At 31.8% G+C, this 22,173-nt stretch overlaps 1 protein-coding gene across 1 annotated transcript in view; it reads right to left on the bottom strand.

Moving 5' to 3' along the window:
* Positions 1-22,173, bottom strand: part of LOC121114981 (protein lev-9) — a 129,533-nt gene that overhangs the window by 42,527 nt on the left and 64,833 nt on the right. Inside the window, exon 4 of the mRNA XM_040709123.2 lies at positions 15,109-15,288. Coding sequence (XP_040565057.1) covers positions 15,109-15,288 — 180 coding nt within the window. The remainder of the gene's footprint in view (positions 1-15,108; positions 15,289-22,173) is intronic.

The raw sequence follows: 22,173 nt of genomic DNA, 5'->3' as shown, positions 1-22,173 counted from the left end.
CCAACTATAAATAGATGAGTGTCTCAGCTTCCGTCATCATTAATGTAGCTTGTAGTCCTCTGATAGTGCCATTGAGGAAAAGTTGGCCTCAATAGAGATATTTGAAAATTGTTTGTCTGAGTTTTTTGCCAATAGGGAGAAGGGTTTCTACGAAAAGGCCATGTTATGAAGTTATATTATTGTTGTCGACAAGTTATCGAACAGAACAGGTCATACTTGGCTAAAATCGGATGATTGTAGCCATTCTTATAAAGGATTGAAATAAAACGAAAAATACGGATGTACTTCTCCTCCAACTTATAATAATTCTGATGTGGTCTTCATTTAGCCCCTTGACTTAAAGGTTTGCCCTAACACTACCTAAAAGACGAAGAGTTAACCAAGTTATAACTCATCTGCATATTACTTGTACATAAATGTCAAAATAAATATGACAGAGTACGATAATATTTATTTAAATAACTTAACCTAATAATCTTGTCAATGTATAAATTACCTATATTCGAATCATTAACAAAGCAAGTAATTAAGTTAATTATAGGTAGCACAGTAATCAAATTAAAAAATATATTTATACAAATCACAGAATAAGATTGTTACTTGGATCATACTAAAATATGTTAAGAAATGATTTATATAGATTGCAATGCCTTGATAACAAGCCAAGCGGACAAAAAAAAAACTTTTCAAATTACAATATGAATAATTATTATACTAATTCTGCGCAATATTTGTTTATTTCCTTCCCTTGAACTTTCTCTTTTCCTTCCAGAAACAATTTCGTTTCATAAAAATCAAAGCATAATTGTAATATTTGTAGGTACTTATATATTAGGGTTTCTCTCCCAGATCCGAGAATTTCTCAGGGTTCTGTACTTACACAGTGGTGAATTAAAATATATACACTTTGAATTTTAAGCTTCAACAAGATAACTAATTAACAATATCATTTCAACAAAATTAATACTATAAATAGATGTGTGTATGAGCTATCTTAATCATTAATATAGATAACCTTAGCGGCAATGATGGCTTCCAGGCTTCGGTTGGCCTGTCACCTGCAACGGATGTACTCTTTAGTCATGGCATCCCAGTGTTGGCTGACAGTGGTTTTCGGCCTCGATATTTGGATGATGGACACTGTAGGACTTCCCCTCGACATGCACCCAAGAGATGTAGTTGAGAGGGTTGGCATCAGACCTGTTGGGGGGCAAAAGGGTAAAAAAGAATCAAGAGACTCATTGAAAAGAGTCTTGCAACAGAGAAGATGGTTATTTTTCATTGCTGGTGTCAAAAGTGGCCTCTTTGCACTCACAAGGCCTTTTCCATCCCCTTTTTCTATAGCTATATGGACAATCTAGTGTAAAACTCCGAGATCTCTTACATTGACCGTCATAAACTGAGGGGAATGGTCTGAGATGTTTTCTTAACTCCTCCAATTCCAGTTCGCCCTTAGTGCAAAGCCCTTCTTCTTTTCCAACGTTTCGGACTTGCTGACGGTGTAAACTATGATCCTGGAGACGCCCAACTACTTGGGGTGTACGAATAGAAATTAGTGTATCACGTTCAAGTGACATTTTCTTGACTTGTACATAAGCTAGGAAGCTCAAATTTATTTTGATTTGTAAGTAATTTAATATGATTTAATATATCAAAATATGAATGAACTTCAATAACCCAACGTTGATTAGTTATTGAATTAGTAAATGTGCCGATTTCAATGAACCACCCAGTAAGTTAAGCTTTATATAATTATTGTTATTATAAATGCATACAAAGTTAACTTTTAGGCACGTGTTCGCTACATTTTTGACATCTCCCAACTTCACCAAAAATATATTTTTCATCATTTACTCCTTAATCTATTTTATCGAGGATGGTATCAGTTTACGGAGTTGAAAAAGTGGACCAACTTGTGCACTATTAAGCCACTGATAATGATAAAATGAAGAAAATGAGATTTGAGAATATATGAGGAGAGACTAAAGCTTTTTTAACAACAAGACGAATGCCACTTGTTAGCATGAGTAGATTCCTTGACTTCCTGAGTTATTTCCCCCTCGTAGGATGTAGCTTTTATTACACCAATACAGATGACGTCACATAATCATTTTCTGCCATTTACCCCTCATAACGTATGCAGCTTCCTTCATAGCAGAATTTAGACTGTAAATTCAATTAAAAGTGCGAATTCATGGAGGTTGTATGGGTGGTGATGCAGTAATATTCAAATTCATATACTGCAGACAAAAAATTATCTCTAGGATAACTCCTTTTATAAAATATTGATCACGTGGTCTTTTTTTCGCCACTTGCTTTATAGTTTTGGGTAAAGCTAGCATAAAATCAAATCTTGCTTTTTAAATATTCAAATAAATACATATTATTTACCTACAGGATTCCGCAATTTGAAAATTTACTTACCGGGATCCTTCTCAAAGACTTTATCCCGGGTAATGAGAAAACTCATTATATGATATTGTTTATAGAATAATATAACATAGACTGACTTAAACCCCAGCAATGATTAACAGCCGTGGAGAGAAGGAGGTGTATTCAAAGTGACACATTAAACAAAGTAAAATAAGACCTGTCATATAAAGGGAAAATAAATTAAAAAACTTTTCTCTAGGAGTTGTTCAATGTACTTATATTACAAATCAACCAATATTTATACAAACAAAATTAGTGTTGTCACGATTTTAATATCTATATACCAATTCGGATAGGAAGTGTTTTATCGATTTTAATTTTTTTTTTTTTTTTTTTAATTGGGGGCCATAAGCTTTTGCCAGCCTATAAAATGTTGCCTCCCTGCCACTCTGACATTGTTATGTATATTTTCCTCTCTCTATTTTTGGAGACAAGGTTGAGAGAGTCAACAAAGATCACACTGGGAATCATATTAAAAAAAATTATTCACAGTTTATTTAAGAAGGGGAACATCAAAGGAGGCTAGACTCCGTCTGATTATACACCCGTATCACCATTTTCCTCCCCTCATGTAGTATTATAATGTGAGGCTCCTACCATTTATGTAGAAGCAAGCATAATTTAATCATAATGGTCTCATTTCATGATGTGATTTGTCATTAAACGAAGCGTAAAATGAACATAGAGACTGATGTTATTATAACCAGAAGCAAAAGAGAGAGAGAGAGAGATTTTGTAAAAATAAATGGGAAAAAGAGGAAGATCAACAACATGTCAAACACTTTGGAACCTATTGTGATAAATTTGGAAGAATTATTGCTGGAAATAGTTGACTGTCTCTGATGTAGTGGTAGGGATTACCTCCTCAAAATTGAGCTCAAATACATTTTTTAATTATTACAACCAGTTATTGTCGAAATTATCAAAACAGTGTATTTGTATATTATTCAGAACCAGGATCGTAGCAATTTTGGAAAAGCGGGGCATGTTAACGTTTTGGTTGAATAACCAATCACTATTAATGTTACATAAGCTACGGTTACGGTTGTTGCCTCCACCCATTCCTGAGCACTGACTTGTGCTCTTAATAAAAAATCTCAGAGTCCTTTTTTTCGTATTAATACATTATTTTTTTACAAACTCAAATACTACCTTCAATTCTTAACCCTCTTTTGTTTTATAAATATATAACTATAAGTTAATTGGTTATTTTAAGATTTAAGTAGATTTGATCGATTAAGTATTCAGTAATAGTTTAATGTTTTACCTTCAAACAAAAAAGTACTGGGAATGGTTAAATAACACACAAATTTCTCATTTAGTGATTAAATTTTATTTTGTCAACTTCAAAGTAATCTCCATCGGATGCAATAAACATACGCCAACATTTGTTCCAATCCTCGAAACTTTTTTTTTAGTCACTTTTTGACATGGCCTTTAGCTCCTTCCACGAATTTTATTTAATGGATTCAATAGACTCAAAATGGGTTCTCTGGAGTGACAATTTAAGTTTGGGGAACAAAAAAAGAGGTCATACGGGGGAAAAAAAGGTCGTCCTGAACGCAGGCTGTCTTCAACAATCTCACGGTCCTTCTTAAACTCTTTGTACCATTCATATGCACGGGTTGTTAGATAAACCCGATTCACGAAAAGCGTTTTCTAACATTTTAAACAAGTAGGCGTATGAAACTTTGTTCGTAACACAAAATTTAAGGGAAACTCTTGGTTCAACAATTATGTTGATTATAAAAACCGTGGAGCACTAGTGAGGAAGACTGACTTATCCAGCTGTTGCAAGCTAACTGGTCTACAGATCACGCTCAAACTTGGAATCATACAAAAAGACAGTGTTATCGACCCAGAAAAAAAAAGTAGTTTTTAAATCTCCTCAGCTCGGGCCATTTATATTAACAATTCCCGGTACTTCTTTAACATAATGTATGTCAAGAGTAGCTGCACATATGTTGGTAAAACAAAAAAACAAGAAATTGGGTAATCTTAAATACAAATTTGTGATATCCCTTTCGATATTTTAAATTAGAGTAGAGCTGGGTATTGATACAACCCCAAGTAATTTGTAGGTATAGGCCTGAATTAAAAAGAAACTACATAATCACAGAGTAATGCACCAATGCAACTAACAAAGTATTGTAGATAAGTAACTAATGAGCACAGGCACTTCAGCAAGAGGGCTCCTCACTTTTTGAAAGATAATAACAGCTGTATGATCATGCTGTCATGAATATAAGACATTATTTTATTGAAACTACCCCTCTCCAGTTTTAAATTGGTTCTGCAACTCATAATAATGAGGTAAAAGGTGTAAAACAAACAATAAAAAAATCTATTTGACTTAACCTTAAACATTTTTGTTGCTGAGTTCTCAACACAAATTATGACGTCCAAAATAAACTATGAACAACAAAGCGACGAATATATTGTCGGATTACGAGGAGAGGGATCAGGTCTCAATCGATCACAATTGATCGAAAAAGTTTCAAAGTAGGATTAGATCATCAATGAAGTTTGTATGGTATATGTTTATTTATATAGGTTGATATTAATTTTCTGTTTCATGAGTTCATGGATTTCATGATATCCTCTCAACATCCAAGTAATGCCTTACTATAAATTTGCAAGTACTCGTGTATGGCTTATGACTTTATAGTAGTATAAGTAAAAGGGGGGGGTAATGTTAAATTTTATTATTATGTTCAATGTTCAAACATATTTCTTTTAAATATGTTTTCAATGAAATAATCAAGATGAATATATTTTATGTATAACATTATTATATAACAATTTTATATAATTTTTATTATATTTTTTGCCAAGAATGAGGAGGCTTTTTGTGTATTCTAGTAAAATATTCTTTGATCTAATATACATTATGTATATTCTTATTTAACAATATATGTAGATAAATATTACTTAAAAAATATTTATATAAATATTAGTAATTCTCATTTCCCGGGATACATTTTTAACTACAGGATCCCGGGAAATATTGGGATTCCATTAGTAAATTTATGCATTTATTTATATATTTGAAGAAGAATTAGTAGCTAGTCTTACCGATAGAACATTTGAACTGATTTCATAAATTACCTCATAATTGTAGGTACCACAATCTTTGAGAGTCATCTCTATTCATAAAACAAATTTGCTCTCCTGAGTATTAAGTTGATCCCAAATGATTGTGAGTGCCCCAATACGACAAGAAATTACATTCAAAAGTTAGCCATAACTGCCTGGAGATCTACTCTTCCTTCACTAACTTTATTTGCCGCTCAAGATGCAGACTCACAATTTTTGCTCGTATCTTTTTAATACACTACAAACTGAGCAGTCTGCGATCCACTCTGACCTCACCATTGTTTACCCTGATGCCTGGTGTAGTCGTGCAGCCATCTTTCAGTGGGGTGGTGAGATCTGGTAGGGCACTTTTAAGCTTAAGAAAAGTCTCTCATCAGTACGTCCCAGGGGACAAGGACACCCCCACAATATCACCCAAGTCAAGATCCTTGTTAAACGGACGACAGGAAAGGGGTTTCTAGCCTAAAGGATAACAAATCTCACCTGAAGGAACTTCTTCTCATGTGGAACAACGCACGTCCGCAAATAACCAACGACACTAGGTAGTTCTTAAAGCAGAGAAAGATGGAAACGATCAAAAGATTCCTTACAGCCTGGATCTCAATCTCTGTGACCGATTTCTCTTCCGTAAGCTGAACTATCTCCTACAACATTACGCCATAAACACTAGATGATGAAGTTATTGAAAGAGGAGGACCTCTTTAGGCAGTTGTGGGAGTTAAAGAATCATTAATCCGAGTAGAAGGAGAATATGTGCTATGATTTAGTACTTCGTTTAAACTTTCAATGTAATTTCTTGCCTTATTGGGACAGTCTCAATCATTTCATGCAAACCAAATATTTATAATAACATCACCTCTTGTTTCCCTAAATCGAAAAGGATGTTCCATTAAATAAAATTTGAGTATTCAGTAAGTTGATAGAACTCAAGGGCGTACGTAGAATTATATGCAGGTTTTTGATTTTTTTTTTGAAAAAAAATGTGGAGTTATCTCTTATGTTCTTGAAATAAAATTATCATGTTGGCCTAGGCCTAATAACTCCAGGCAATGCGGTGTATTACCACTAATGATTATTTGATATTTTTACTATATAAAATGCTCAAATTTCCATACAATTGTGATGAAACTTCTTCAAACGGGTTTATGAATAATAAAGTCTCTAACACCTACATAGAATACTACTTGATGTCTATGCTAAATAATTATATCCCGATGCAACAACATTTTCGCCCGTAAGGCAAGCTCATATTTATTATTTATGACTATTAAAACTTTCAAGGGCGATAGATTTTGACATTAAAGCCTTTTCTTAAGAATCCTATTTTTAGTTTATAATTTTGATTCCCAACTATATTGTAAAATGTTATAGAAATTAATTAATATTTTGGAGGCCCAGAAAGATTAACCCCAACTGAAATATATTTCATATCCAATGTATTCGATTAGTATACATTGATTAAATGTAAGTAATCTAATCGACTTATTTATACTTCATTTTTGAACTTTTTCTACCACTAAAATATTAATTACGTCTTATAACTAGAAAAATAATTGAATTAATTATATTTCATTTGGAAACATTTTCACGCAATCTTACATTGCTTAATTCTTCAATAGTCTATTAGAAAATTGAAATTGATAAAAAATCAAACTTTTTTGACTGCAAATAATATAAAGTTATTTTTTTATTTTAGGCATTATGTAAATGAAAAAAATATATCCTTCATTTTCTTAATTTTGCTAAGATAATTTTTGTTGTATCTGCATTCAAGATAACATAATAAATATTTTATTTTTAGAATGCTGGGATATTTTCTTTTTTTATATTTTCATCTATATAGATATTTATTTTCGAAATATAGGTCGGAATCAAAATTATACTCTCAAAACGTGATTTAAAAAAAAAAAACATTTAAAGGACAAACTAACTGCAATTGAAAATTTTAAATATCATTTTCTTGTTCTATGTCTTAAATAATAAATTAGCCAGCATGCGTTCGAAGATCTGTTTTTTGTTGAATAGTACTTTGAATTATATCAAAGTACTATGTACTGAATATCCTTATGAATTGTCTCAATTTTTGCAATTGTTTTTTGATGGATTAGGAACAAGAAAAGATGGATAATTAGGGAAAAATATTTTATTCTTTTCATTGTAATAGTTAATTTATTGTCTACATTCTACAACATAAAAATTAGGTTGCATAGTAATGTACCAGATATTAGGTTTAGATAAATAATAAAACTAAGGATTAAAGGGATATATTTTTATATACGGTAAAGTTTAGGAGCGTTTATTTGTTGGTGCCATTTTGATATCCAAAAGTTTACTTTTTTCATTCATGTTAATAACAAAAGGGTGTTGATTGTTATAAAACTTGGTTGTTTAAGCCTCCAAAATGGCCAACATCACCAATGCTGTCGTCACATAAAAACCAGGGGCGTACCCATAATTATATATATATATTACTTTTTTTGGGGGGGGGATTTTTTTGAAAATTAAATATTTTTGAAACAAAAATTGAGAAATTAAATTTCTTGGAAAAAAAATTGAGAAACAAAATTTTATATTGTAAATTTTTGAAAAAAAGATATTTTAAAATTAAATTTCAAATATTAAGTTTTCGGAAAAAATTTAATTTTTTTTAAAAGATTTTATAAATCAAATTTTTGAAAAAGATTGTATAAATTAAATTTTTTGAAAGTATTTTATAAATTAAATTTCTAATTTTAAAATTAATTTAATTAATTAAAAAAAAATTAAAAATCCACTACTTATTTTCAAAAATTCAATTTTTGGAGAAAAAAAATCAAATCTTAAATTTTATTGTAAAAAGAAACAAAAATCCTTAATTTAGGGAGAGCTACATCCCCTCCAAGCCACACCCTGTGGACGCCCCAGAAACGACTCTATCGATTCTCAATTCTCATTTTTTTCATTTCATGTATCACTTTTGTACAGATATTATTGTTGTTGCAGTAAAGATCACTCATTCGAAACATTTTGGTACATTCTTTGGCATAATTTATTATCAATGCATAATGCATTAACCTAATAGCGAGTCATTCTTCAAAAGGTATGAGTATGTATAGTTTAAATACAAATGAAATATGTATTACTAAATGAAGCTTATATTAAGAAATAATTAATAACTTTCCCATAGGTATGAAATCCCAGGAATGCAGGATCCCCGGAGAGAAATCCAAATAAATATGTTTCATAGTATACAGTAAGTAAAATACTAAAAAAAAAATTTAGTTAGTATCTAGCTTAAAAATACACCATTCAAAATTTTGTCACAATTTGTTATTTAGTTTGTGAGATATTGTACTAAGTGTGATGCTGCTTTTTGAATTTCCAAACCACTGGCTCACAAACAATTATATTTTTTTAAATTTTCCACTAATTCTTGATGGAAAAAAATACCATTAAAGCAATACAATGACTTGAAAAGTGTTATGAGCTCCATAAAGAGAATAAAAAGAAAAGCAAAATGCCTTTTCATTAATAATCCCAGTACTTTTCAGACCCTGTTTTATGTCTATAGTATATTAGGTCTGATCGTACTTAGATAAGTTTGTTTTTGCCCGTAATTAAAGTATTAAGCTAAAGATTCTAAGTTTAAACTGAATTTGTTTGGCTCATCTTGTTAGATCAATCATAAGTTGATTTGGTCAGAAGCTGACAGTTCATTTAAGATTTTAATATGAGCTTTTCAAATTGATTAACTACTGATCAAAAATTAATCAAAATGCTAATTTCTTCATTTTTAAGACCTCGGAACGCTGTCTGAGGTCAAAAATATGCAAATTTTTATAAGCAACATATCTACTGTAATAGTTATAGACGATTTATTGATTGTATAATAAGTTATTTGCGACTCTCAAAAGTTCTTTAAAAAGCTGGGTTTTCCAAAATAAATATGATTTTAACAACCCGATTTGAACAAATTGAACCACTTAATTTTTTTTTTATTACGGCAAATTGGATGGCACCAATTTAAGCTCTCTAACATTATCCTACATTAATTTATTTGTATCAATATATATATTGTAATATAATGTTTTTAAAGGTTTTAAAGTTTTATGTCCAAAATGCATCGTTTAGTGGCATTTTTTCAAACAAAAATTAAAAATTGACATTTAATAAAACAAATTGGAAGATAATTAAATTATTTTCCAATTATTTAGGAAATAATAGATATTTCAGTGGGGAACCCAAATTTTATGCGTCAAATTTACATGCAAATGAATTTCCTTACAAATGTTATTGGATCACCGAATCCAATATTCCATTGAAAATCCTTTTTGTGGCACTTGAAAAAAACGAAAGTACAATTTTCCCCGATTTCTTATTTTATCGATAACTTTTTTGATTTAGAATAAATTTAAAAAACGTTTTCCTTCGTATAGTTGTTTTTTGAGACGCCAATTACTTTTTGATTTATAACTCAACCTCCTATCTAGTCTCCTTGAGCTTCAAAACCCCCATTTTTTGTTTTGAGTGCCCACGCAAAAGTTCAGTTTCTTAGGCCTAATGATGTGGGCGCCCATAAAGGACACACAAACACAGAAAATTGATGTCCCTTTTTGCCGCTTCTCATAAAAAAGTTCAAAAATGAAAAGGGGAAAAAATAAAAACAAAAGCACTTGGGCTTAGAGACTCTTAAAAATCTGTATCGACCCAAATTTAAGGTAAGGAAGCAACTTTTATGTATTTTTTTCTTAATTTTAATTTACCCATTACTATCAAAAAATATTATATCCCAGAATAGTGAAGGAGTACTCCTAAAGTAACCGAAGCAAGGCCTTAGGTCAACTTTAGGCCGGGAAAAGGCAAGTTGAGGTCGCTCAGGACCTTAGCGTTTCAGTCGGAACCATTCGAAGGAAATAAAACTATCACCTTTCCGGTAGAGCTTCGAGAACAAGGGTGTACGTGGAAGGAAGAAAAAAACTTTCGAGAGTTGCAAAAAATAACCATCAACATAAGTCTTACGAAAAAAACCCAAATCTTGAGGAAATTAGCGACCAGATCGACGTCAAATAGTCAATTAGTGTCACACAAAACAGTTTGCAAGCACATGAATGAATCGATAAATGTCTTGTCGTCTTATTTTTTGTCGTGAGAAGAAAAACTGGTCAATAAATTACTGTTACAAATTTCAGATGAGACTTTGGATAATTTAATTGCTTGTATGCCCGAACGCATTAAAAAATGTATAAAACTTAAGGGAGATAAATTAAAAATGAAATTATGACACAATGTTTAATTTACTTTCATTTATGTGTGTTTGAAAAAGAGAACATCAATTTCTAACATACTGTATCTCAAGCCATTTCTTCGCAATCTTTATTTTCGACGGCAAACGCACGTTCTTTACTATTCTAACCTCTGATAGCAACTGACTGCATTAGCAAGAAAACTTTATAATCTCACCTCTAAAATAAAACCATGTTTTTACCAAACTACTTCTACAGCTTAATTACCACGCATGAAAAGAAAGGAAGTTATACTAGCGCACGCTGTATATGTAAATATGTGTTTTATTTTAGTTAAGAAGAAGAAAGAACCTTAATTCATTCAAGAAGTCATATTATATAGAAACTTTATGAAGATTTTTCTTATTGTTGAAAGTAAAAAAATCCCCTTGAATGTATATTAAAAGTTTCCTAAGTGAATTACTTAAATATAAATTTAATAATCCTTCATTTTTTTCTTTCGTTTTCATTTTAGTTTGCACCCTTTATTATCCAATCACACTTCACAAATAAAATTAAGAAGTGAGATCCAATCACATTAGTATCAGAAAGTATTTTTGCAAAACAAAATAATAGATAATACCTCCCAAACAAAATACTTCAATTCTAAAATAACATTCCATAAAAATAAAAATTTATTCATCCAATAAAATTTTTGTCTACACATGTAGCCCATAAAAACAAAGACAGTCTAAAATGATTTTTCTCGAAGTTGGGTTGATTACAGTTGTATTATTCACTTTTATAATATTCACTAAATTATCGTAAATTTCTATCAAAAAATGAATTGCACTTAAATTAGCAAAAGTGTATTGTAAAAAAATAGCATATGTTGTCAAGTCTCATTAATCAAACAAAGCTTCTAAACTAAAGTTTCTAGGTTATCTAAAATCATCATAGAAGTTTGAATACAAAACCTATAATTGACTGAAATATGTCCATATATATTGACAATATATATGAAAAAAAAAATCCCGGAATTGATTAAATGAAGCGTGAGGATATTTGGTTTCAACAGGACGTAACAACGGCTTACACTTCAAGGGAATTAATAATTTTTTAATAAACACTTTATAGAGCCCCTCATTTCAATAAGGGACGATTGGAAGTGGCCAGCCGTTTCTCCAATTTTACCGCTTACGATTATTAGTTATGAAGATATTTTAAATCCTGTGTTTATGTCAATTTTTCAAGGAGCCTACAATACTTGAAGGTCAACATCCGAGCATAAATTGCTAATATTTCGGCTAATACTCTGGTAAGGGGCATATCAAATACTATAAATTAGTTTACTCAGTGTATAGACCATGGAGGATGTCACTTATCTGATTTGCTTTTGATAACGGTGTGTATCACAGCATTATCCCATGACAAACATGAAAAGAATACCAGAATGATATTTCCAATTAATTTTTACATCAACAATTTCCATGTATTCTTGGTTCACCTGTGAATTTGTACAATACTCTTGCTACTTTTATTACAACCAATCTATACATAATAATTTATTCCACTTAAATAATTTACCTCTTTTTAAAAAAGCAGCGAATACTTCATTTTTATCAAGTGAAGAGTATCTAACAATTAATGGTGAGAGAGGCATCCACAAGTTGGTGTGCCAGTCTGTAGCTTGGTCTTTAAAAGAATGCAGCAAACTGAGAAGAATTTCGACAGAATTTTATATGAGTAGCACACACCTATATTTTTTTGATTAAATTTTATTATCATTCAGGGAGTTGTATTATTTTATTACAAGATAATGCCACTCCCTGTCACTTTGTTTAAAAACAAATATACGTAAACAACCCTCATAGCCCTTTTTGGGGTTTTCAACGCGTTATTCAACTTACATACATGGCTTTTCAAGCTATCAAATAATTGTTTAATGTAATTTTGCAGGCCTTTTCTTTGTTTAGGTTTTTGAAAGAGAGAAAAGTTTGAGAGATGCGCTATGAAGATAGCTATAAGCTATCACAAATTATTTGTATTCTGAAACTTGATGCTTGAACTGTTTTTAAAGGTTCTGTATAATCTATGTACAATGTACTTATTAAGGATTTTTTTTTCTACTTATATAGGCTTTAGTTCGTAAAAAAATAAAGACAAAAAAGATTACACGTTCTTTGTATAGAGTATCCCCTGCTTTAGGCATCTCTTCTTCACATAAGTAGCCTCACAATAAAAGAAACACATGATATTATCATCCATATTGATGAATATATGACAAATAGCCTGGTATTTTTTTAAAAGATGTTCTAGGTACAATTCCACAGCCAGGATTATTACTCTCTTAGTATGTAAAATAGTTTAAGAGTGGCTCACAACTACCAACTGATTTTGGGCCTTTTTTTTCTTCCTTTTTTTTTATGGAGGAAAGGTTGGGAGCATAGAGACGACAAATAAACTTCAATTGCCATTTCGAAATAGTAAGGCTGCTCTAGAGTAAAATCTTCCATCTACAGGAGTACACGTTAGCTAAGTCAAAGTGTAGAAGATAATTTACAGTAACATCTTGAGATACGAGTGAGTGCCCCAACATACGAATTTTTATCAAAATACGAGCCGGTCAAGTGTTGACAATTGAACGCAAGAGCCATATTCAATTGTTAAATTGATTTGACTTAGTAACTCCGACAAGGAATGTATTAAACTCTTATGTAGAGGTCACGTTGTATTATTTTATCTCGGGGATTAAAGACGTATAATCATTTCAACGTCAACAAAAGGAAAGCCGTTGATTGGTTCACTTTCTATTACCACACAATAGAGTCAATCAGTGTTAAATATCATTTATCTAGTTGTAATTGTCGATTACTTATAATTAATTATTAATATAAGAAAAATAATAAAATGTGGCGTCATATTATACCTTTTTTGTCAGCTTTTATGTTTACTCTTAATCATTCACGCATCTTATCGACTCTATGTGTTTCTTTATCTGTGGTTGAGAGAGTCAATCGAGATCACCCCGTGAGTAATTATGACAAATTGTTCGAATAAGATATTTGACATACCTAGAGCTACAGTATAAAGGAAGAATTTGACAATACAAAACATTCATCATCAAGAAAGTGCAACTTTTGACAATCAATAAAAAAGCAATAGTAACTGCAGAAGTCATGCAACTACAAAAAACCCCAAACTTAGTAAAGAATCAAGATCAATCAAAGTCATCATTCATATGCATTACCTACTACGAAATTTATTGCGAACAAAAGTACAATACCCTAAATGATGATAAATACATTTAAAACCTGTGCTTTCATATACTACATGGTATAACATCATTCACAAACTTCCAAACTTATTATTATTGTAAGAATTTTAGTCCAAAAAGGCTCCCCCCTCCCCCTTTCCCTTACAATTCAATTCAATAGGACATGAGCATTGTTGTTTATTTCAAATAAAAAAACTACAAGGAAAAGGTAACACACCTATCAATAGAAGGTGGAAAATTATACTTTAGAATTATGATAGGTGTTTTAAAATTGTTTACTGGCCTATAATCCTCTTTTTCGTTGTTAGCAATGGGATTTATGTAGAGAAAAATAACAATTTCATTATCTTTGGGCCCTTAAATCATTCATCTCTAGTGATTGCCATTCTATTTTTTCGATCGATGTTGCGTAAATAAGCGAACATCATTTAAGATATGCTAACTTTTTTTTTTTTTTCTTATAGCTATGAAATATTAGTTTACTAGTATTTTGGAGTACGGCTTACAACCTTGCCCAATCGGTAATATTTCTATTTCATTTTTGTGGACAACGATGATTTTTGAAAACAGGAAATTGAAATTCATAGTACATGACACAAAGAGTATGAGTCAACCCTGGTCCGGAGGATCATTCCCAGTCTATGGATCGACGCCTCAGTACTTTTGATGCTAAATGTATAGGTTGGAACCAAAGGCACAACCTCGTTTGGATTATCCAAACTTAAAACTACTTTTACAATCTTATTAAGTGGGAATTATCAAAATAAAACATATTAATTAGAAGGGTCGAGATCCCATTCGTTCTCCAAGGATTAATACTTGTTTATGATCACAACTGGTATACTTTTCTTCTCCTTTGTTTATTTCTTTGACTTACAAGAGGTTACGATCGATGAATTTCCTTTTTCCATTTTCCAAAATCAATATTGTCAATAAGATTCGATAAGGAGAGAAACTATGAGGTATGGGAAACATTGTAAACTGTTTGTTTGCTTATTTATTTTTAGACTCTAACTCAGGGGATTTCTGCACCAACTAGCGCATTATGAATGTTTTGTAAATTTGCTCATGCCCTCTCACTAATTAATAATTATTACATACCTCGTTTTTTGCAGTATGGCTCCTCGTTTGACCAGTGCCCGTCGGATTGGCAGACCCTCTCCTCTACTCCCACGATTTCCCATCCATTTGTACAAGTGTAAATAGCTCGATCCCCTAAATTACGACCCGTTTGATGTACCTTACCATGAACTGGATCCATCAGAAGTTCGCAATTTTGATCTAAAAGAAAATAATTTACATAAATATTAAGCAAGAAAAGAAGTAACATGAATTTTTAGAGCTTTTGATGTCGACAAACAGACAAAAAGGTATGTTTGCTTTTTTTATAAAATGGTCAATTTAAATCTGAACACTTTGAATTTCAACAAGATATAATTTATTCTTTATTATCTTGGCCACCTTGAAAATTAGGCTCCTGGAGCACTTCACTATGTCCATAATCTCTGCTACCCCAATTTTGGTATCCAGAAGGTCTGAGATCCTCTGCCTATTTGCTTCTTGCTCATTCATGATGAAAGATTTGAGAAATGTTTAGTATTGTTTACTTATAGAGAAAGGACAGGAGATTCGGAATATGCTGGAAAAAATCACAAACCCTCTATTTGAATTATGTAATTAGCATTATTTATTAACAGTGCACGTTTTGCTTCTGAACTATAAATATATATATATTTTGTGGGGGGCTAGGTGCTTTAATTATGAAATCTTTTCAAAATTAAATTTTTTGGAAAAAATATCTTCTACTGAATGTTGTTTGGAAAAACATTCAAAAATCTATAGATATTTACACAAAATTAAATTTTTTGTAAAACAAAAATTCAAGTAGTAAATTTTTTTCATACTAACACAAAATAAAAATCTAGTAAAGAGAAAAAAGATTGAATTTAAAGGGGTGCAACACTGTTCATCCCCTTTAAATTCAATCTTTTTTATAGGTGGAGTAGCTTACTATTTTTTATACTACAACGTTTCTGCCGGCAAAAAAAGAGACGCCGTCTGACAGCTGCATAATAGTACTAGTTTACTTATATTATACCTCGTTACTTCGGCTACAATAGAGAGCCTCCGACGTCTTTATAAAAATCAAATTAAAAAAGCCGAATAATTTATTCAAGTATGCAAAGGGATAATATGAAAATATGAAGATATATTTTTGGACAGAAGAAGATTACGAAAAAGAAAAGACTATTTTAAAAGAAAGGTTTGGTTTTGCAAAAACCATTTATGGTGCACAAAAACTTCATTCATTTATTCCCGAATTAGACCGATCACTCAAAGTTCGCTTGTATAGTGAATCATAGGAGTCAAAAGTTGAATATGTTTTATAATTTAAGTTTAAAATGAAAATGATTGACTCAATCATATTGTTATTTGATAAAATATATAAATATTCAATTATATTAGACTTAAATAAGAACCCTATTTTATTTTATTAATCAACAGAAAATATGTATGTTATATATATTACGAGTTTAAATATAGAATAATAATACCAATATACTCTAAAGCGGCTATATATACTCTAAATAATGCTCTTGTTGGAAGGGATCCCATTAAGATCCCATTCTGAATTTTGACTATCTTTGAAAACATATAATACATGTTCTACGAAAATTTAAAAAAAATCGGGTCTGCTGCTAGGCAGGGGCGCCATCTTGAAGGCTGCGCCAGAGCCCCAAACTTATATTTTTGATTAAAATAAGCTCGTGATTGAATATAAGTTAAAGTTTGTGTTCTTGTACATCTTTTGACGTAATTTGTTTTAAAATCGAGTCACATTGAGCGGAATTATGGCTTTCTAAACAACACTGGTCCAACGCATTAGGCCCGACTTTGAGCGACCCTAGAACGGTCCAGGTAAGTCACAGAACCTTAATATTTCACACACTCTCTTATTTGATATAGAAAAGCCAGCTCACTAAAAATCATCAAAATCAGAGATGATCATGGCGTAAATTGCAAAAAAAAAGTGTGTACACTTTACGTGGAATGACCCATCTTTACTTATAGCTAGGGATGGGCATTTTGCAGAGTTTGTGAGGAAAGGGCAGGAGCAAGGCATATGATACTACTGAAGTTTTTGGAGAGAAAATCTATTACTGGGGGTGAGTATTTTGTAACGAAAAAACTAACTTGAAAAATTAGAAAAAATTTCAGTGTATTAATAAAAAAATTAACAAGGCTACAGCCCCTCCAGCCCACGCCCAGCGAACGACCCTTACACTCTTTGACATCACTATTAAAAAATGGGGTGGAACTCAAATATCAGGCGGAAAGTGTTATGGTATAACCTCGTATTTCTATTAACATTGGCATTATTGTGCACAAACTATTATTCAGAAATTTTGAACTAATAAACTATATGATTTAAAGTTATTCATTTATGAGTAGTATGTGTATAAATAATGCAACAGCTTTATGGAGCCCCAGCTTAAACTGCCAATGGAGTGTAATAATGGTGCAAGGATCATTTTGAGTAGTTTTTGCCTCCTTCCCTCCCCAAATCTTAATCTTCTTAACTTTTAATGAAGGTTATGGTCAAAAGAAAGGCAATACCGATTCCAGGCTCAGCAAGGACTCCCTAATGGCAGTTGTGTTGGGAAAAATTTGAAAGGCATTTTTAAGTACAAGCTGTAAGGTAGTGATAAGATGGGCGTCTTCACCATATTGTTGAGAACAAAAAGAGGACATTAAAGGATATTTTGGTAATTTGCTCTATAATATTCAACCTGCATATATACATTAAAGACAGATAGGGGCCAAAAATTAGGAGTAGCATTTAATTACAATTTTATCCCCGTTATTTTTAATGACAATGTTTCATTACGCAACCAAACGACACCTAAAACAAAAATAAACAATTTTTGTTTTGATCTCATCTCTATAATATATATATATCAGAGCAAGAACAAAGAAAGTATCGCGTCCAATATCTCTTTCCACGCGAGTGTCAGTGCTGAGAATACTCTAGAGATTTTTCAAATCTCTATCCAGACTCTCTACAACACCAAGAGTCCAATAGATTTATGTCATGCCTTCATGAGGCTCTCCTCCATCCTTAAATAAAAGGCTCAGGACTTTTAAGTAAGATATATCTGGGAGAAGAATATCTGCCTCACTTCTCATTCAAATATGGATTCGCTCTAAGCTTCCATTATAGCAGTGTGGTACACTATGGAAACGACCTTCATTGTCAATCTATTCACCAGCATGTCATGTTTTTGCAGGAAAGTATATTGAATACAAAATATAGCTAAATATTGTATTGAAATATATCCCAAATTGATTTTGAGTTGTCGGTTCTTGATTCAATAAAATCCTTATTTTTTAGCTATGTAGTCATGCTCCAATCTGTATGAATTAGTTGGGTGGGTATAATTATGAATTGTAGCATGTAACCCCCCCCCGCCTCTCTCTCTCTGTATGTATAAAAACTATGATTTACAACAACAGGCAGTTTTACTCGTGTATATATTTATATATATGTGTGTGTGTGTTTATGGGTAAATAGAAGTAACATAGATTTATATAAATATAATAATATATTGTTAAAAAGCGGCGTCCATCCTTTATTTTCATTTGTAGATATTTCTTCTTCTTTTCACCATTTATAATAACCAAAAATAAGAAAAAGGAGGGGGGGAGACCATTAATACCATTAAAGCAATAATATATAAATACAATGTTATGTATCGGACACTATAAGACATGGAAGGAGGAAACCCATATAGACACACACATACAAAACATGGTATTCTCATATATTCCTTGTAATGTTTTTTTTTTTTGTTTTTTTGTACCTATCTCTGTGTTCTTAAAACAAAGGTGATGATTCTGCATTTTCATATCCTTCTATTCTACTTTCTTTCTTGGCTTTAAAAGAAATCACCTTCAGGGGAACGATAAATAAAAATACTTTTGTATATAGGTATAAGGTGCAGTAGAACATACAAACTCAGGGATGTTCTACAAACATACTTACTTACAAACAGAGGGGGGGAAGAAAACAATTTAAAAAATATCCTATTAGAAACTTTTGCCTTAAAAAAAATGGAAGACTTACTCAAAAAATGAAATTTTGAGAGCTTCAAGCCAGTAGTATTTTGAAGAGCTGTATCAAATATGACCAGTCGATATGTAAAAAAAAATGGCATATGGTATTTGAAAAAATGTTTGGGTGAAGATAAGCTTAGCTTTCATGAGGGTTTATTAGATTCACTGAAGTCTATCAACGTCGTTGTGTTTTCCTTTCTTTCCCCAATTGTATTATTGTGTCAGTGTTCATTTATTCGCTCCAGTACAGTATTTGGACTGGTACTATCAGTCCTGGGATCGAGGTAATCAATCGGACTGCCATCAAAAACAGAACCTTATTATTTTTAGCACTGATATACAGGACTGAACTGGACCGGAACGAGACCGAACCATATAGGACTAAATAAGGACGACCACAACACTACCCACTAAAGTCATACACCCTTCTTCTTGTACCGGGTGGTACATTGAAATCTGAACACTTTATAATTTAGTAATAAATTAAGATTGAGATATTAAAATAATATTCATATTTGATACACTTAAGCATAAATAATTAGTTACAAAAAAAAACCTTAGCTCTCTAACTTACGTACAACAATTCGAGAAAATGGTACTTGAATGTGATAGACGTATTTGCATTTGCGCAGTCTAAGTAGTTGAGTGTCTCCAGGACAACCGTCTACGCCGTCTGAAAGTCAGAAACACTAGAGAAAAAGAAGAGTTCTATAGAAATGGCCAAACTGGATCCGGAGGAGTTAAAGAAAACAGTCCAGGGTAATCCTCTCAAGTTCGTTAGGGCTCATGCAAGAGATCTCGGTTTTTCACACTAGATTGTCCAGAAAACAATAAAAAGTAGGTAGAAAGAGTAAGTAAAGGTAGGTAAGGGTACTAAAGAGCCCTTTTTTTGTCAAGAGCAATGAAAGTAACCCATCTCCTTCGTGGCAAGACTCTTTTGAACGAGTCTCTTTGAGTTATTTTGAACACTTTTTGACACTATAACCTCCCTTACATCACTGATGTCGACCCCCTTGACTACACATTCTGAGTTGATATCCAGGGGAAGGCCTGCAGTGTTCGCCATCCAAACATTGCAGCCCTCAAAGCCTCTCTCAGCCAACACTGGGACGCCATGAAAGAGGAATACATCTGCAGTGGGTCCCATGTCTTCTTCCGCAGACTGGAAGCCATCGTCACTGCTAGGGGTGGCTACATTAATGATTAAGAGAGCTCAGACAAACATCAATTTATAGTATGGATTTTGTTTAAATGATATAGTTAATTAATAAATTGTTGAAGTTTAAAATTCAAAGTATTCAGATTTTAATGGACCACTCAATATACTTATAATACACTTACTAATAACAATTTGTACATAAATACATTTTTTCTTGGTAATTCTTGAGAAATAAAAGTATTAACCCATGTTTGTAGTAAGGAATGATTTTTTCTTTTCAACTTTGAAAATTAATATTTTCTTCAAAAATAATGGTAAAGATAAAATTAGTAATGAAGTTTTAGACACCATCTTCAAATTTCTATATTGATATTATAGATTATTAACTTTTTTTTATATAAAACCGAGTATGAAATGAATGTATGTATGTAAAACAAATGCCATGATAACCCTGAAGATTCAAAAAGTGATGGGTGAAGACTAGCTTAACTGTAATGGCGGTTTTTTAGATCCGTTGGGGGCAGCTATGACTGTTAATTTATAAAAATGAGCTAATTCAATTTTAGAAACAATTTTGGTACTGACTACATAAACATTGTAGGATATTGCTAAAAAAAATTAACAGACTTATGACTCTACATGAACTTGTGTTCATATTTAGAAACTTACGACCAGACTTGATCTCAAAATCAAATATTCAAAAGCTAAGACTCGCGTCTCTAATCAGGGCCTAGGTTAAATAAAAAGTTTTCAATTTAAAAAATTATCCACGTTTTTTTGTTCAGGTTTAATTTTCTCTTTCAAATTGTTGATGTGGGATCGGTCCATTGTCTCTGATCCGGATAAATTATGTTCGGTTACCATGGGACTTCAAAATTGTATTGTCTGTGGACAGTTTGGGTGGCCTTCATTTTTTCTATAATGATATGTCTTTTGTAGACTGTTGCACGGCTTACTCGGAAAAATTGTTAATCAGAGTTTCAAGAGATACCTTCATGGACCGTCTCAGGCCTACGAGAAATTTGGGATGTGTTTTTATCCCTCCGAGACTTATGGGATTGTTTAATATATCCCTTCCTCCTACCAGAGGTTGTAGATATCATAGACTGTGCTCATTGGATACTCTTTGATCTACCATGGGTGTGTCCTGCGCATGCAAATTCGATGAGAGTGTTCTTCCGCGTCTTCTCCATCGTAATAATTATTTTAAATTAAAAGTTTTGCAATTAATTTAAAGCCAATGATCAACCTCTTACTTTAAAATTTAAATAACCGAGTAAGATGCTTTTCTTATTGTTTAGGATGTAATTTAAGTAAGGTTTTGATTTACCTGAACCACCCTATAATTATTATCCTTAAATAGCTATGTTAGACCTTGTACATGTATGTCAAGGTGAATAATATTGGAATTTAGGCAATACTAAATTTCGCACGGAAAAACTATGTTGAAACGATTACTATTCCCATGCAACTTTGAAGTTAAAGACAAAATAAAAACAATTCTAAATACATAGGATTGCGAATAAAATAATAAGTCAAGTCTGAGTCCACATGATTGTGAGTCCAAGCTGCTTGAAAAAATTATTTAAGTCAAAGCCCGGACTCTAGTCATCTAGCTCTGATAATCATGGTGTGTAAGTTTCCCCTTCTTTGTCCAATGACGCTTATTTTAATTACATGATTAGTTATTTTAATTACCAACCATAAATTGATGTTATCATCTCATTTTATTCCATTAAAATTACACATTCATTAAGTAGGTATTAACGAGTGATACTAGTATGGGTATTTGAACTTCATAAAGTAAAACCATGTGTATCAGCTATTGATTTTGATTGGTAATGATTTGAATTGATTGATTGAACTCCAATCGGGCATAAGTATTGTAAAAC

Source organism: Lepeophtheirus salmonis, chromosome 1 (assembly GCF_016086655.4).
Source record: "Lepeophtheirus salmonis chromosome 1, UVic_Lsal_1.4, whole genome shotgun sequence".
In the NCBI taxonomy this organism is placed as follows: Eukaryota; Metazoa; Arthropoda; class Copepoda; order Siphonostomatoida; family Caligidae; genus Lepeophtheirus; species Lepeophtheirus salmonis.
Note: the sequence above shows the minus strand (reverse complement) of the source record. Positions and strands in the feature narration are given on the sequence as shown.